At 38.5% G+C, this 16,588-nt stretch overlaps 1 protein-coding gene across 1 annotated transcript in view; it reads left to right on the top strand.

Annotated features, from left to right (window-relative positions):
- Positions 1-16,588, top strand: part of SEC16B (SEC16 homolog B, endoplasmic reticulum export factor) — a 134,660-nt gene that overhangs the window by 22,884 nt on the left and 95,188 nt on the right. Inside the window, exons 6-8 of the mRNA XM_018575097.1 lie at positions 1,916-2,051; positions 6,484-6,638; positions 7,583-7,644. Coding sequence (XP_018430599.1) covers positions 1,916-2,051; positions 6,484-6,638; positions 7,583-7,644 — 353 coding nt within the window. The remainder of the gene's footprint in view (positions 1-1,915; positions 2,052-6,483; positions 6,639-7,582; positions 7,645-16,588) is intronic.

Raw genomic sequence — 16,588 nt, 5'->3', positions numbered from 1 at the left:
GCCTATATATTGTAAAGTCATAACATACTCAAGGAGTGATTTTATCTGACTGTGAGTGAAAAGAGAGTGTACAAGGTCCTTGTAGAAACAAAAACACTACTTTTTACTAAGAGGGCCCTGGGGCAGACAAACTTTCCACCACCCGCCTCAGAACCTCCTTTTACACTATTTGGAAATTGACTTAAAGTACATTTAAAGTGAGCCTGTGTAGACTTTTGTACTGGATGAATGCACAAGTTATTTTAATTTGTTGAGAAATCAATAAAAACATAATATGATTTTTTTTTTAAGCTGAAGGCAGATATGTAAAAGCAGACATCTGCACACCATATACATTGTGGAGCTCCATAGCAGCCTCAAAGCCCAGGGAGCTCCAATATGCAAATAACCAATCGTAGAGCTCAGAAGGAGGGAGGAGGTGGGGCCATCACAACATCAGTAACTAAAGTCTTCTTTTGATAACTAGATCTCTTCTGACTTCAGCTCTGTGATTAAACATACATGTATGGTTAGGTGCCTGTGTTACTTACTGTATCTGCCTGCAGCTCAGAGCATTTTTTAAAATATTATCTCATTATTGATTTACAAAAGCAAACTGAATAACACCTTTAGATGCCTGCTTTACATATCTGCCTCTGGCTCAGAACATTTTTTAATATTATGTTTCCATTGATTTCTCAATAAGAAGCAGAGTAACAACTTTAACTGCCTGCCTCACATATCTGGTTATTTTAATGAATGTGAATATTAACATTTCATATTATTTAGTGGATATTTAATATATCATAAATATTGTTTAATTACTACAAAGGAAGATATGAAAAATAAGCACTTTGTTAACACTGAAACATAGCGGCAAACATAGAATAATACAGCAACTTTAAACAGGACGACAGAATGATGCAGTCATTTTAAACAGAACATTTCTTTCAAACTACAAATGGGATTTTTTTTAGTATTGTGAAGATCTATTAATGATGTATACTGCAGTAACCCATAGTAACCAGACAGAACCCTTTTTTAAGTGGTCAAATGAAACCTTGGTTATTGTTAGTTATTACAATTTGCTTATTTTCATTCACAATGTGAGGAGCTACAGAGTTTGTGTTGGAGAAACATGGAGAAAACAAACTCTACAAAGCTTTTTGAGCCCATGAGACTTTGTTGAACTTTGGGTGGGAAAAGCCTCCATTCCTAGGTCCACATCTTACCTAGTAGTCAGACCTCTTTATTAGCTTCAGCTGTCCATGGCTCTTTTTATATGTGAGCTGACTGATGTTCTGGGTACTCTCACTCTTAGCTGTTGGAGCCTGCTGTAGAGTGAAAAGTCTGACTGCTGGCAGAACACTAAAAGGTACAAGAGCTACCTGTGTGTTTTGGGGAACCCATTAGGGTGCACCCTTTTAGTCAAGAACTGACATGAGTTTTTTTAAGTGGCTCAGATGAGCAGATGTTTCATTTATTTTATGCTATGGACTTGCTGTACAAAGCCCTCCTGCATTTAAATGGTGTGTTTCTTTGCTGTCTTGATGAATAAAAGAGCAGGACAAACCTACACGGACTGTTCCTGGAATTATAAGGTAGAATTAGAATTGACTTCAGTTGCAAATAAAAACAAAGGGTGTTGTCGCTAATTTAAGGATACTAGGCAATCACATACAGATCATTCTGTTATATTTCAGTAGCCAAATGTGCATTGACATTGCTGTTATTTAGCAGATACATACTGAAATATATAATAACCAGTTAGCCAGCTTTCCATACAGCTGTTGCAAGCTTGTTAGATATTGGCAGTGATAGATATGGACACCCTTGCTTACATAGGATAGTTTGGGGACAAGAAAGTAACATTGTTTATATCCCTTTATCTTTTATATATATATTTGTGATGTCTACTTATATTTCTCTATCCCAGCCGTCTTTCAGCTCAACTGAACCCAGTATGCTTTCTCAGTACCGTGATTCTGGTATGTCATCTAGTAGTTATGAGTTGAGTCAGTACATGCATGATCCGGCAGATGTCATTGGCTCCTGGAATTCATTACAGGATGGTAAGTGAGGAGTTTTTTTTTAATATAATGATAGTAGTGAAGGATTTGTATAATCTGGACCACAACATAGAATAGCCACAGCAAATAATAAGACTGAAACACTAACCTTACATTTCATTATTACAAATCCTAATTACTCTTATAAACCTCTTTTATAAAAATTATTTAAGAATCAAAAAAGTTTAGAAAAAGTTACTTTAGTAATTTCACAATAATGCAGTAATCATAGTACAACGCAAAGGGTACAAAGAGAACTGTGTCACAGTTCAATTTTACGAAAGTCAGTCAGCACAAAATTGGTATTTCAGCATTGCTAGATGCGGGAGAGTTAGAAACCTAGTTCATTTCTAAAAAGTATGTTGCAGACTGTGGTGCAATCTCATTGCTTCAGCTCTCAGGTCTGTACTCCTCCTGTGACAAGTATGAGAGGGATCACTGTCTCTTTGTTCTAAGTATATATTTTTTGGAGATGGGAGGAAACACCCAAACAAAGGTGTATTGGAGTTGCCAAAGAGATCCTAAAGGAGAACTATTAGGACAGTAAGATGCACTCTTCCCAATAGTTTGAGCCAGCTTGTGACACTGCAACTGTAACACGCTGGCTCTATAGTTCCAAAACTGAGCGATCACAAACTGCTGATCACTCAGTTCTCCCTGCAGAGAGCGGTGACTATCAGTCAGCACTCCCAGTAAGGATTCCCACCTTCCCTCTCTGCTCCTCCAGTGCTGAAGGGGAGGGACAGGCACAGCTTGTTCTGGCTCTAGAGAGGCAGCAGGGTGGATCCCGACAATCTTTCCCTGCTGCTCCGTGGCTCTGGGCTCTTAGCATATAGAGCCCACTATTTGCTGACTTTGGGTCCCCAAAAAAGGTTTGGCCATAGTTCTCTTAATTCTTTGAATTATACACTGTAAGCAATCATTGTGGAATTCAGCAAATAATACTCCTTGTAACAGAAATATTATTTTAGACTATAAGAAATATTATATTTACCTGTCCTGTTGTCTGTGCTAAAGCTATTTGCTCTGTTCAATAGCTATGGTGCTTGGATAATCCTCTTCACAAGTATTGGGTTCTTGGCCCTACACCACCATGCAGTGTGGTTTCTTCCCCCGGCCACTATGTTAATGCAGGACACACTAGTTACATAGGGTCCAGCTGAAGGAATCACAACACTTGGCATGGGACCAGGAATCTGACACTCCTGGGAGTGTGTTGGCAAAAGAGTTTTTTCCCGGCACTATAGCTCAACAAGTGAATGAATATCAGCAGCACAGACAGACAGTTGGACAGATGGTTATAATGTCTCTTCTTTACTGGGAAATATTTGTTTCTAATTTTACATTTTGTATGAGTGCCACTTTAAAAGGACATTTTTGAAAAATATATAAAAACATAGTAAACTTTATTTTAAACACTAATACGGGCTTTGAGTCATAAAACAGTGGCATTCCACAATAAAATGAACATGCATGTAGATATATGCACTAGCCCAAACTTCTCACAATCCATAGAGACACACAACCCTTATTCTTTTCTTCAGCCTTGTTGACGTCTTTGTTCTATATTAGGTACATATGATTTTTAGTATTGGAATGTTGAAGGTGCCTTTGCTACTGATTTGATTTTGAATTGCATTTTAAGGGGTTGTTATGCTTATCTTTCATCACTTGATGAATTTCAGACCTGGAACAACCGTGCCTCCAGTGAAGTGATATGCACACACTTGTTTCAGGTCCATACTCAAAGGATAAAAATGGGAGCAAAACAAATTGGCTATAATGTTTACTGTATTTCTGTCTTGACAAGTTCCTTTGAAATATAATTTTATATTATGCCCAACCTTTATGACAGTAGAATGCTACAAAGAGGAAATGCAAATTGGCATGCAGCTGTCCCTGAGTCAATTAAGGGCATTCTTTGCGTAGGAGAAAGAAGGGGCCTTATGTGTACTTTTTGGTCTGCTATGGCTAAAGCTAGACCTATGGTGTTAATAAATATAGATAATGGCAGGAATGTGTGGTTCTTGGACACAGTGATACCTGATGCACTGATCTGAGACATGGCCCTTTAGTAACATGTCCTTTCTGTAACACAGCCACCTATAATAACATTATGTATATTTTACTTGACCTATGTGGCAGTATGGCACCCATGTAACCTGGAATCTATGTTAACAATGTAAGTGTGGGCCACTGCTAATGGCCCTTCCTCTGTACTATAACCAATGGGTAACTTGTGGTAAAATGGTGCCCCTGTTAGCATGCCTCTAATTCTGTTTATGGTAGCATAGCTTTCTGGTAATATTTCCTCAACTCAAGGCGCTAGAGGTTCTGTGTCTACAGTGCTATGTGTTTAGCCTTGCAAACTATTGTAGCATTGATAATGCTGTGATAAAACGTTGTGTTCTCCCAGGATTTTGATCTGAAAGCAGAACAGAGCAATTCTGCATTTTTAAAAACAGAAAAGTGGCGTTTTAATAAAAGTTTAAAATACAATCTAATTCAAAGTGAAAGACATCAAACAACATTTAATTATGGAAATTAAAATCCCTGACTATTGAACAGCATATAACAAAGCTGAGAAAGAAATGCAAGCTTTCCTCTTTAATCATTATAGTTACTCTAAAATTTCTGCAATACCCAAAAGGCCTTTGCTGCAGCGTTATTGAACAAATTAAGCAACATGCCTTCTTTTTAATGAAACAATCACAAGCCTTGCCTTTCATCTCAGCCCATTATCTCGGGTTTTCACAGTAAAAGCCAAGTCTAATCTAGGCAATCCAGTGCAGGACAAAACAATCCCTACTATAGTTTGCTTTGCCTGACCAACACTATTTAAAGGGGCACTGTTCTAAATAATGAAAATGTATAACATTTTCTATAAAGATAGCATAAAGGCTCCTATACCATATCTGCATAACTTATTCCATAAAAAATTTTCATAAGTATTGTTATACTGTATGTATCATCTAAATTTATATCTGGCTACCAAACATCATTCATTCAGTTCTACTTTCCTGATATAATCTTATTTCAGGATGAATGTAAATTAAACAAATAACACCACCTTTCTGTTTCCTCCTAAAAAAATGCCTTAGCAGAGTTTACTATACTAGATAAATGGTCATTAGATTTAAGTACATAGGTACTCACACATTTTTGTTATCACAGTTTCATGAATGGTCAATTTATGTAACCTGATCATGGGATGATAAAATGGACATCTGTCTTACCTGCATAAATATCTAACATATCTGAGTATTGCTTGTTTCCCCAAAAATCAAGAGCACTCAATTAAAAACAATTACCAGATTTCCTGTCGTCATGGTGTGGCTGACTCCTTCCCACTGTTCTTGCTTTCCTATAGGCCAGTAATACCACCCCTTTTACTTTACCCAATATGGAGCCAAGGAGGACATGGCTGTGCAGCCATAAGAGTTTAGGTCACTGTTTAGAATATATCTTCCACGAAAATACAAGGAAACTTTGCTTGCCGTCTGAATAAGATAAAAACTAATGGAAACCGGCAAATAACACTTCCTGAAAAAAGTGTATTTTCATAAATTCAGTAGTGTGGTCCTTATTTTCTTATAAATGGGGTGCTGTGTAAATAAACTAAACATGCGGAGGCACCTGAATTTTCCAGCTTTATCATCCCTTGGACAGGTTATAAACTTTTGGCTTCCTCATAGAGTTTTTGATACCATTGTGGCTACTGGAAAGTCAGTACTACAGTAAATTATAATAGGTGGTTGCCTAGTTCTGAATGGATTTAGCATGTCTGTGTTAAATATATTCAATATACTTTTTTTTCTTTCTCTTTTTCCTCTCCTCTTTTTGTTTTTCCGCTTTGGCAGGGAGCCAGTGGTCTGTCTCCTAGACTTTGGGAAGTCCGAGATCTTTACTAATTTTACATATCTATACCTCTCCTCATCTTTGCTCTTACTACTCCTTTTAAAATGTCAAGACTATGGTTGTAATGGTTCTTTCTTTGGGCATTTTATACATATGCTCATTTGTTTGATATATTGTATGCCTATTAACTAACACATGTTATACCACTTTATGACTTTGAATAGTAAATCAATTTAAATAGATATTTAACTCATAACTGAAGTCACAGCACACAAGTTAGTATTTATCCACCAGGAAGTCATAACTGTAGGTCTGAATCATGAAAACGCCCTTGTGGCATGATGCAGTAGGGTCTCTTCTTATTCTTCTTTTAGAGTGCATGGAGATGCCATTTTTTTTAGATGATCAAACTGCCCTGTAGTTCTTTTTGCATTGCAAGCAAAGCAGGTAAAGCTTATATATTGTGATTTCAACAGGTCCACAATATGAAATGATATCCTAGTATTCCCTTATACAGAGTTTCTCTTTAACATCAAACTAATTTAAGTAATACATATAATTTATAATTTATTTAAAGAGACTCTGGAATGCACACCTCAGCCTACAGCTCCAATGAAGTTTTCTCTCCCACATGTAACGGTGTGTTTTGGTGCTCGGGGACAGCTGGTTAGAGTGTGTCCCAATTTCCCAGATGAAGGTCAGCCTGCACTTGTGGAGATACACAGCATGGAGGTAATTTGTAATCATAACTGTATTAGACGATTTTGACAAACCTACAAAATTTTATTTACAGCTTTAGTTAAAGCTAGCTAAAGATGATCGTGGCATCAGCCGTGAAGCTTCTTTTGTATCATACAATAATGTTAGTGTCTTTTCAGGCAGTTATAATGATCATTCCCTAACTCTATTTAATTCCTTATTTTTTTCACCCAACTATAATTGTTTGAGAACAAAAATGTAATAAGTTTTAAACACACAATTAAATTTTCCATGTCCGGAGACCATTCTTCTACCTCTCTTATTGATTATAATATATGAGACTATCGTAGCTGTTCTCTGAATCTTCGTTTACTAATGCAGAAGATGCCTTAAAAGTGTGTTTAGGGTTGCATTTACACATCTGCATTTTTGAATTGAGAGTAAGCCCAATTGAACTTTTATTTTAAATCATCCTAGATGCTTCAGAACAAAAGGTGTGCGAAATCTTATGGTTCATTTCCTTTAGAAAGCAGACTAATCCTAAGTAGAAAAAACATGTCTCCTACCAGTACGCTGCTGGGAAGAACCCTTGTTGCCTGTGTGAAAGTAGAAGTTGGAAGCCCCCTTTTCTGGGTGCATCCAACGTCTCTCTGTAGAAGTTGGATGCACCCCTTTAGAGAGCTAGACCTCTCTAAATGGCAGGGAGCATGAGCTTTGCTTTTCCTGTTGCAAAGGTATAGGTCTGAATAAGCCAGAGTCCTGTTGGACTGTGCAGTTTTCAGCAAAATGCAGCTACCCTAGGAATGAGTCCATATAAAACACACCTAAGCATGTTTAAAATGCACTTCCTTAAAACATTAACGTGTGGAACATGTATGGATGAAAATGTAGCCCTAGATTAATAAAGCACACTATGTAGTGTGCATTTAAAAGTTGTTTATCTTCTTACCTGTGTCTTGCCTTGCTTTCTTGTGTAGGTTTTACTCAGTGACACTGCAGAACAAGAGGAGATGGGGAACTTTCCAGGACCCGTACAGAGGTCAGTGGTATTTACTAATACTAAATGCAAGTTTTTCCATTGGTGGGTATATAGTTTTCCTGACTAATAGTAATAACAAAGACCCTGCTTTGTAAAACCAGGAAAGTGATTGGATGGTAACAAAAAATGTATGTCAGGGGATAGGGCTGATGCATCATGAAAAGTTGCAGGGCACTGATATAAAATATGAACACAATAAAGAATATACGCGTTCACGTTTAGAAATTAACGATTTATTGACGGCACACCAGAAAATATCTCACGGCACACTAGTGTGCCGCGGCACAGTGGTTGAAAAACGCTGCTCTAATATTATCTTTATTTAATGTGCCCTTCTATAACAGGCTGAATACCTCTATTTGTATGCCTTTATATTTACAAATCTGTGTGTTTATTATATGTATCCTCTATACATGTATATCGAATGTGAATATGTTGTAGTTTGTAAATATATATGTTTATGGGGCAGCCCTGTTTGCTTATTATTTGGGTAATCTGTGCTTCCTGTTTAATAGATCCATTGAGTGATTGTTTTTCATTGGTCCTCTTACTCATTGCATATAGTTAGTTTTATCTCAGTTGTTATTCAGCAGAGATGCTGACTGCATGTTTTCTATACATATAGCTACAGCTGTACATAAAAAATGTCCATATCCAGTTGTCAAGTCACAAGTGTGTAAAAATGTGAAAATCCCATAAAGGTTGGTTTCACATGCTCCATTTTTCAGGCTGGTGACTGCCATTTGAGTACACTGCCATTCTAGCCACTTTGCAGAATCACAGCAGAAACATTTAGTGTTGGTTACACTGAAACACTGCAACTTTTGTACAGGAACACATAAAAAAATATCGGATTGAGTCATGTTTCATATACTGTATTTACATTTACCTATAGTCCTGATGGACAGGAATTTGTGCATACACCTCTGGATATGTGTAACCCCCTGGTTGTCAACTCTTGCTAAACTATTTTGTTATGACAAATAGAAATTCATATCTGGAATGCCATCTCTGGCCTGGCGTGCTTATCCATTCAGTCTATATAAGATGTTCCATTACTTGGCTTTTTAATTACACCATGTTGACCAATTTCAATCAAGAAGGAAATTGCACAAAGAAGTAGCTGGATGGTGAGTGTAGCTGAATGTCCTCTGCAAAGCTGGAAGGAGGATACATTACTTTGCTGTTGTAATTTCATGCTGGATGGGGAGAATAATAATAGTGGTAGGGGATGTAACAATACTGTTGCTGGATATTAAAAAGTTTGTTATACATGCCTTAATTTGTTAAAGGAGAACTCTGGGCAAATAAAAAACATAACCTTTCAGTTGGGCTACCCTCGCTTTAAGGGTTAAATGGTTATTAATCCCTGTGCATGTTTTTGCGTATATCCACTGCTAGCATGCAGTAGATATATGCAAAATGATTTAAAAAAAAAAACTTTTTCAAAGGGTTAATACTTACCTGTGTCTCTGCCGCGTCCTCCCGTCTTGTGAGTAACTTTGATCGATCAAAATAATTTTGATCGATCAAAGAAATTAACGATTTATTGACGGCACACCAGAAAATATCTCACGGCACACTAGTGTGCCGCGGCACAGTGGTTGAAAAACGCTGCTCTAATATTATCTTTATTTAATGTGCCCTTCTATAACAGGCTGAATACCTCTATTTGTATGCCTTTATATTTACAAATCTGTGTGTTTATTATATGTATCCTCTATACATGTATATCGAATGTGAATATGTTGTAGTTTGTAAATATATATGTTTATGGGGCAGCCCTGTTTGCTTATTATTTGGGTAATCTGTGCTTCCTGTTTAATAGATCCATTGAGTGATTGTTTTTCATTGGTCCTCTTACTCATTGCATATAGTTAGTTTTATCTCAGTTGTTATTCAGCAGAGATGCTGACTGCATGTTTTCTATACATATAGCTACAGCTGTACATAAAAAATGTCCATATCCAGTTGTCAAGTCACAAGTGTGTAAAAATGTGAAAATCCCATAAAGGTTGGTTTCACATGCTCCATTTTTCAGGCTGGTGACTGCCATTTGAGTACACTGCCATTCTAGCCACTTTGCAGAATCACAGCAGAAACATTTAGTGTTGGTTACACTGAAACACTGCAACTTTTGTACAGGAACACATAAAAAAATATCGGATTGAGTCATGTTTCATATACTGTATTTACATTTACCTATAGTCCTGATGGACAGGAATTTGTGCATACACCTCTGGATATGTGTAACCCCCTGGTTGTCAACTCTTGCTAAACTATTTTGTTATGACAAATAGAAATTCATATCTGGAATGCCATCTCTGGCCTGGCGTGCTTATCCATTCAGTCTATATAAGATGTTCCATTACTTGGCTTTTTAATTACACCATGTTGACCACTTTCAATCAAGAAGGAAATTGCACAAAGAAGTAGCTGGATGGTGAGTGTAGCTGAATGTCCTCTGCAAAGCTGGAAGGAGGATACATTACTTTGCTGTTGTAATTTCATGCTGGATGGGGAGAATAATAATAGTGGTAGGGGATGTAACAATACTGTTGCTGGATATTAAAAAGTTTGTTATACATGCCTTAATTTGTTAAAGGAGAACTCTGGGCAAATAAAAAACATAACCTTTCAGTTGGGCTACCCTCGCTTTAAGGGTTAAATGGTTATTAATCCCTGTGCATGTTTTTGCGTATATCCACTGCTAGCATGCAGTAGATATATGCAAAATGATTTAAAAAAAAAAACTTTTTCAAAGGGTTAATACTTACCTGTGTCTCTGCCGCGTCCTCCCGTCTGAACATCTGAAAACATCTAATTTGTTAAAGGAGAACTCTGGGCAAATAAAAAACATAACCTTTCAGTTGGGCTACCCTCGCTTTAAGGGTTAAATGGTTATTAATCCCTGTGCATGTTTTTGCGTATATCCACTGCTAGCATGCAGTAGATATATGCAAAATGATTTAAAAAAAAAAACTTTTTCAAAGGGTTAATACTTACCTGTGTCTCTGCCGCGTCCTCCCGTCTGAACATCTGAAAATTTCTCGGGCGGCCATAAAGGATCTTGGGGCGGGCGCATGCGCAGTTCAGATGTTCGGCAGGGAGACGAGGAGAGGCACAAGGTAAGTATATGAAGCTGCGTGCACCCGCACAGACTCCGTGAGACATGAGCGAAGAGGAAGGCAGATGAGTCAGGGCTGGATCGGACACCCGCACCAGCGCTGGAGGGACAGCTAAAAACTACAGAAAAGAAGAAGATCGGATTAAGAGACATAATTTAAGTCCCTACAGCAGGATTGGGAAGGGGGAAAAAAGTGCTCAGTTTGATAGGGAAATTAAATAAACTGTTTTACTTGCCTGATCCCCACAGCGGTCAGAATTCACTTCTCCCCCTCCCTGCTCCGGCTATAAAATGTCCCTCACGTATAATGCATGTCAATGCATATTAGACCACTGGAGCTCAAGGGAGAAGAGGCTGCTGGGGTTGATCTAGAAGCCCAGAGGAAGCTGGGATAAGGTAAGTAAATCTTCTTTATTCCAGCCCCTAGACTAAAACAAGCACTTAACTCTTTCAGTGTGGAGGTAGCCCCACTGCAAGGGTAAGTTTTTTGTTTGCCCGGAGTTCTTCTTTAAGTAAAGCTAGAGCAGCTAGAGGGAAAATAGAAAGCATTTCTGGGAATACTTGGCACCCATGCGGTGCTCTGTGATGCCTTTTTGCCCTATAAAGATGCGCTGTTCGGAAAGGAATATTTTCAATAGAGATTTGAAGCCTGTAAGAGCATTTTTGGGGTGCATGCAATGAAAGACCTCAAAAGATAATTTAGGTTTTGATGCTCCAACTGTCCTGTGTGTGAGTCCTAACCATGATAATATACAACAATGCTTCTCTCTTTCTGCTAAAAGTACTTTATTCAACTGGGGTGGCTTTTTTTTTCCTGTTTGTTTTGATACATTCCGGGAAATTGTGTGGTCTGCCGTGTGAGCAACCTCTATGGACTGCTTGATTCCTTTAAATTAATTACAAGGCAAAGGCCCAAGTAGACTCTCCTCTGCTGGTAACATTCCTACATATCTATATAACAAAGAACTTTAAGAACATGTACAATAGAACTGTTCAAATCCCAGGCTGGCACTGTTTTCTCTACGCTAAATTACACAGAAATATCGTTACTTTTCAGAAAACTCACTAATCCATGCAAATCATCAAGGACATTTCCAAGTTATGTCATTTGATGAAAACATGTCATTTTTGTCAGTTTTAATTATCTGTGTCCTTTAGACCTCCAGTTTCTAAAGTAAACAGAGTTAATTTGGCAAGCGTTTTTCTCATAAATAATTCTACCGTCCCATTTATTAATTGTGTTACATATCACTGAACTCTTTTTAGTTTCAACAGCTGAAAAGGATCCAGATAAACAAAAGAGGCTGAAATAATGGGCCACGAGTGGAGCCTAGGCAAGGAATTTGGGCTGAATATTAGTAGTTTGTGGGGATGAGTGGGGTGATTTTGTAGAAAATTATTAAGCAAGGTTAAATGTGCTTGTTTTTTATTTACAGTAACAGGTGTTTTTGGCGTATTTAGGGTAGTTTATTTTCATTTAGTGCTATATCAGTTTGTGATTTTTCCTTTTTTTTTCTTTTTGTGTGTTTGAATGTTTTTTGTGTTTGGTCATTTTACATTTGACAAATTTTTTTATCATTGTTTCATTAAAGAAAAAAAATTATAATTAGGCCAATAAGGGTCTGCGTATTGTCACTAGTGTGTCCTATAATGGGTTGAGATCAGAGGGAAAAAACTGTAAATGGACAAACAGCGCTCTTGAAAATGGGCTCAAAGTGAACAAAATGCAGTGTGCTGCCCACAAAAACAGTAGGAGGACCAGTGTTTGCTATATTTCAGCATTTTTGAGATCAGAGGGAGAAATCAGTGAGGGCTGCTAGGAAGTCAGGAGACTGATACTCCTGGAAGTGTTGGTTTCCGTTCATATTTCAGCAGAATATTTCTTAGTATCAGAGCAGTGCTGGTTTGTTGGCCTGAGCAGCAGGAAGGGTTAGTATGTCCTTTCTTCTTTAACAGGTATGCTTTGGTTTTAAAGTTTTTATATAGTGACAGGGTCGCTTTAGGACATTGTGGACAGACCCAGTAAAGGTGTCACTGACTCCCAGTTATACTAAAGTAGACCTAAATCTAATCCCTGAAATCTCATGTCAGCTTTAACATTTTGATATAATTTGTAATCTTTTCACCTTTTAATCTGCAGCTTTTATTTTAAAAAATTCCTTGTAATCCTGCCATTATGTTTTTTTTAATTAAGGCACTTCCTGTTCTAGTATCACAACTGTGTTTCAATTATGCTCTTGAATTGTGACCATGTCACGTGCCTTTGATGGAAAGTAGCTGTGTCGACACACATTGCTCATGCATGGTCTATTGTTGTCACTTCCAGGAAGCCAGTCCAGAGCAATAATGTGCAGATGATGCTGGGGCAAGTACACAGAAGTGGCTAAAAGAGGCTGTACAAGCTTAGCAATACTTAGGTACAAAAAGGGATTACAAAGATGAAGCAGTATTTTATAAAAAGAAAAGGCAATTCTTTATGATACATGGTGTTTTAACACACTAAATGTCATCCAGTTAGGGTTTAGATGTACTTTAAATCAGGGCAGACAATAAATTACAGTGGTTGTCTGCTTTAATAGATTGGATACTTTGCATGTTAGCAACCTTCTTAATTCAGAAAAAGATACACAATTGTTAATTGGTTTAGAACTATAATCAGCTGTGCCATTAGATGCAGTGTATTATAAATTGTGTCTCAGATACCATATGGTTCCCAGCAGGTGACACACGTGACCAGACTCTCTGCTGGTGCATAGGAATGACTGCGGCAGCTAACAGCAGACACCCTCCTCCCCACAGAGAACTTATTTATTGTAGAATAGATTTGTTTCCCAAATATATGGCACATCTACACTCAAGGGACATGGCGACTGTTTAATATTTGTTGCAATAAGTAAGGTGAACAATCTGGGAACAGTAGTTTAGGGTTGCAGACCAAGATTGGGCACGGAATCCTTACAGAAGCTAGTTTTTGCCTAATGCTACTGGATAATGCACAAAACGAAACAAAGCAGGCATTCGGAGTCTCTCAGATGTTATGCAGAGTCTCTCTTAAAGCATAACTAAACCCAAGAGCAACAAAATAATATATTGCAGATAGGGATTTTCAGATACCAGTTCAGATACCAGTGCTGATACTTGGCATTTTTACGAGAACTACCAGGGTTGCAGAGGTTGCAGCTGGGATCTAGCTCTGGTACTCCACCACTGTCCTGAAATCATTAGTCGATATTGTTTTTGAAAAACTCTCACATGACATTAAACAAAAATGTATCTGTACTTGTACTTGTAAGTACTTGGACAAGTATTGGTACTTGTACTTGGAAAAATGGTATCAGGGCATCCCTAATGTATTTTTATTAAATAAAAATCATACATTAAAACAAGGATGTACAAATCCCAGGAGCGCCGTATGCTCCTTAAAAATTACAGCTACCTCCTAACTTCAGAATTTTTCTAGTCTTGGAGCTGGAAAAGTATCCCTAATTGTGGATTACCAATCCTTAGATGTGCTGGCTGCATTACTTTCCTTTTTCAGGGTTTTTTATTCAAGACCTTCAGTCAACTGCTGAGCTGGGTGACAAGTTGGATAATATAGATACTTGAAATCCCCCTAGCTCACCCATGAGGAGGTGCTCTACAAAGAGTTTGGAGTCCTCATATCTATTATCAGAGCCAGCGCTACTCTACAAGCAGGCTGCTTAAGGGCGCCGTGGGGGGAAGATGCGGACTGGCAGGGGGGCTTCTTTAAGGTGGCCGTGGCGGCAGTGGCGATCACATCTCTATGCGCTCCCTCTCTCTCCTCCCGGCTGCTGCAGCTTCAGCTCCACAAAGCGGGCATATCCAGCACGTTATTAATCTGAGTGCCCCACTCAATATGGCCGCAAGCGACAGGCATTCTGAGCGGGGCAACTCAGATTAATAACGCCCGAAAGATGTGGACTGGGAGGAGGGCCTCTTTAAGACTGCTCTGACTTTAAGACTGCAGTGGGGAGAAGAGAACAAGAAGCTTGACTGCCATCGTCTGTGCCCGCTTCAATCTGGCTCCTGGGAGGTCACAGCAGTTTCCTCCGCTCACCTCAGCTGCCATTGGTGGGAGAGGAAGACTGCCGAACTGCAGTTGGTTGTCTTCTGCTGCGCGGGAGAGAGAGCACCTGGAGCCGGCTGAACGTGTAGGAAACCATGCTGCTCCCCCCACCATCACCAGGAGAAGAAGAGGACAAAGCAACTTTAATTCCTTGTACTTTCTTTGTGACCTCTGAACTGCGTTACATACTAAACGCTGACCTCTGAACTGTGTACTGACCTCTGTACTGTGCGTCACACCCTGATCTCTGTACTGTGCATCACACCCTGACTTCTGTACTGTGCGTCACACCCTGACCTCTGCGTCACACCCTTGACTACAAGTGTGGTGCATAGGCAGCCGTCTTAGGGCGCGTTCGTGGCACCTTTGCAGGCAAAAATCCTTGCACCGGCCCTGTCTATTATCTTTTCTTTAATAAAATGGACCTTTACCCCCTTTCACTAAAAATCACATCAGTATACAACTCTGCATGCTAATATGACATTTTCTAATTTATCATTTTACATTAATTAGCTAAACAAACATATTTTTATTTTATTTACAATTTCTTTTTTTCCACTTCCTGGTCCACTTTGGCACAAATTATGTAATCGTGCCCAATTGTTGCGTCCTGAATAAAGCAGAGATCTTGAATCTCTGGCCATAGGGTTATAGAGCCACTTTCAGGAGTAGTACACCTAGGCAAAAAACAAAAGTACAGCCCCTGTTGGTGGTCACCCCCTCCCCCTGAGTTTGCTCACTTTTTGGTCTAGCATTGAGGAGTAAGATCCTAAGCTCCATGCTGGGAACCTTAGTTTCCTTTCTTTTTGCAGGGAATACTTCCTTTTATTTTTTTCTTCAAGACCTTCAGTCAACTGCTGAGCTGGGTGACAAGCTGGATAATATAGAGCCTAGTAGTCCCCCTTGCTCAGCCAGCGAGCACGCAAGGAAGTGCTCTACAAAGAGTCTGAAGTCCTCATAGCTTTAAAAAATGTTTTGATCTGCCTGTTATTATAGGATGTTTTACATTTTGTGTGATAGTTAGTAGTGTATTATAAATGAATAAACTGCACAGAGGTACAGCTTCAAAGCAAACACTCAAAAGAACAATAAAACGAAGCTACAAAGCAATCAGTTTAAAAGGCAGGACATTAGGTATGCAATTTTCTCGCAGTTCACTGACAGTGATACGAGTCAATAGAACAAAACATCTCCATATGTTTCTTTCCCCTTCTGTGTTATATTATCATTATCACCGTCTTCTTATAACAGCTCTCTGCATGTTTCTAATCCTCTGTCCATAACATATCGCTGACAGCCAAATTCTGGCACAGAAGCCAAGCCATTTAAGCCTTTATCCTCTAAATAATTAAAACTGGAAATACAATTAGAATCTATAACCATAACAAATAATCAAGTATGTGGTGTAAGGCTGTAAGCATCCTGTAATTGAATTTATCTCTATCTGTCTCTCAGCAAAAGCAAAACATTGTTGAAACAATTAGAGCTGCAACAAAAAAGATACTTGAGGGATACACGGTTATAAGGCAAGGAGTAATATGACAGGTAGAAAAGGCTAAAATTACTTTTTGGACCATGTTTCATGTTACAACCATATTCAGAGTGTAACATGAAACATGGTGTCGTCTACACCACTGCCACCCATTCACAGATCCTTTAAGAGAATCTGGAAAGGGAGGTACTACAAGTCCCATCAGCCACTTCAGCAGAGGGACTTGTAGTTCTCCATG

This window comes from Nanorana parkeri, unplaced genomic scaffold (assembly GCF_000935625.1).
Source record: "Nanorana parkeri isolate BGI_ZX_2015 unplaced genomic scaffold, ASM93562v1 scaffold52, whole genome shotgun sequence".
NCBI classification, from domain to species: Eukaryota; Metazoa; Chordata; class Amphibia; order Anura; family Dicroglossidae; genus Nanorana; species Nanorana parkeri.
This window is presented reverse-complemented; position numbering and strand designations above follow the sequence as displayed.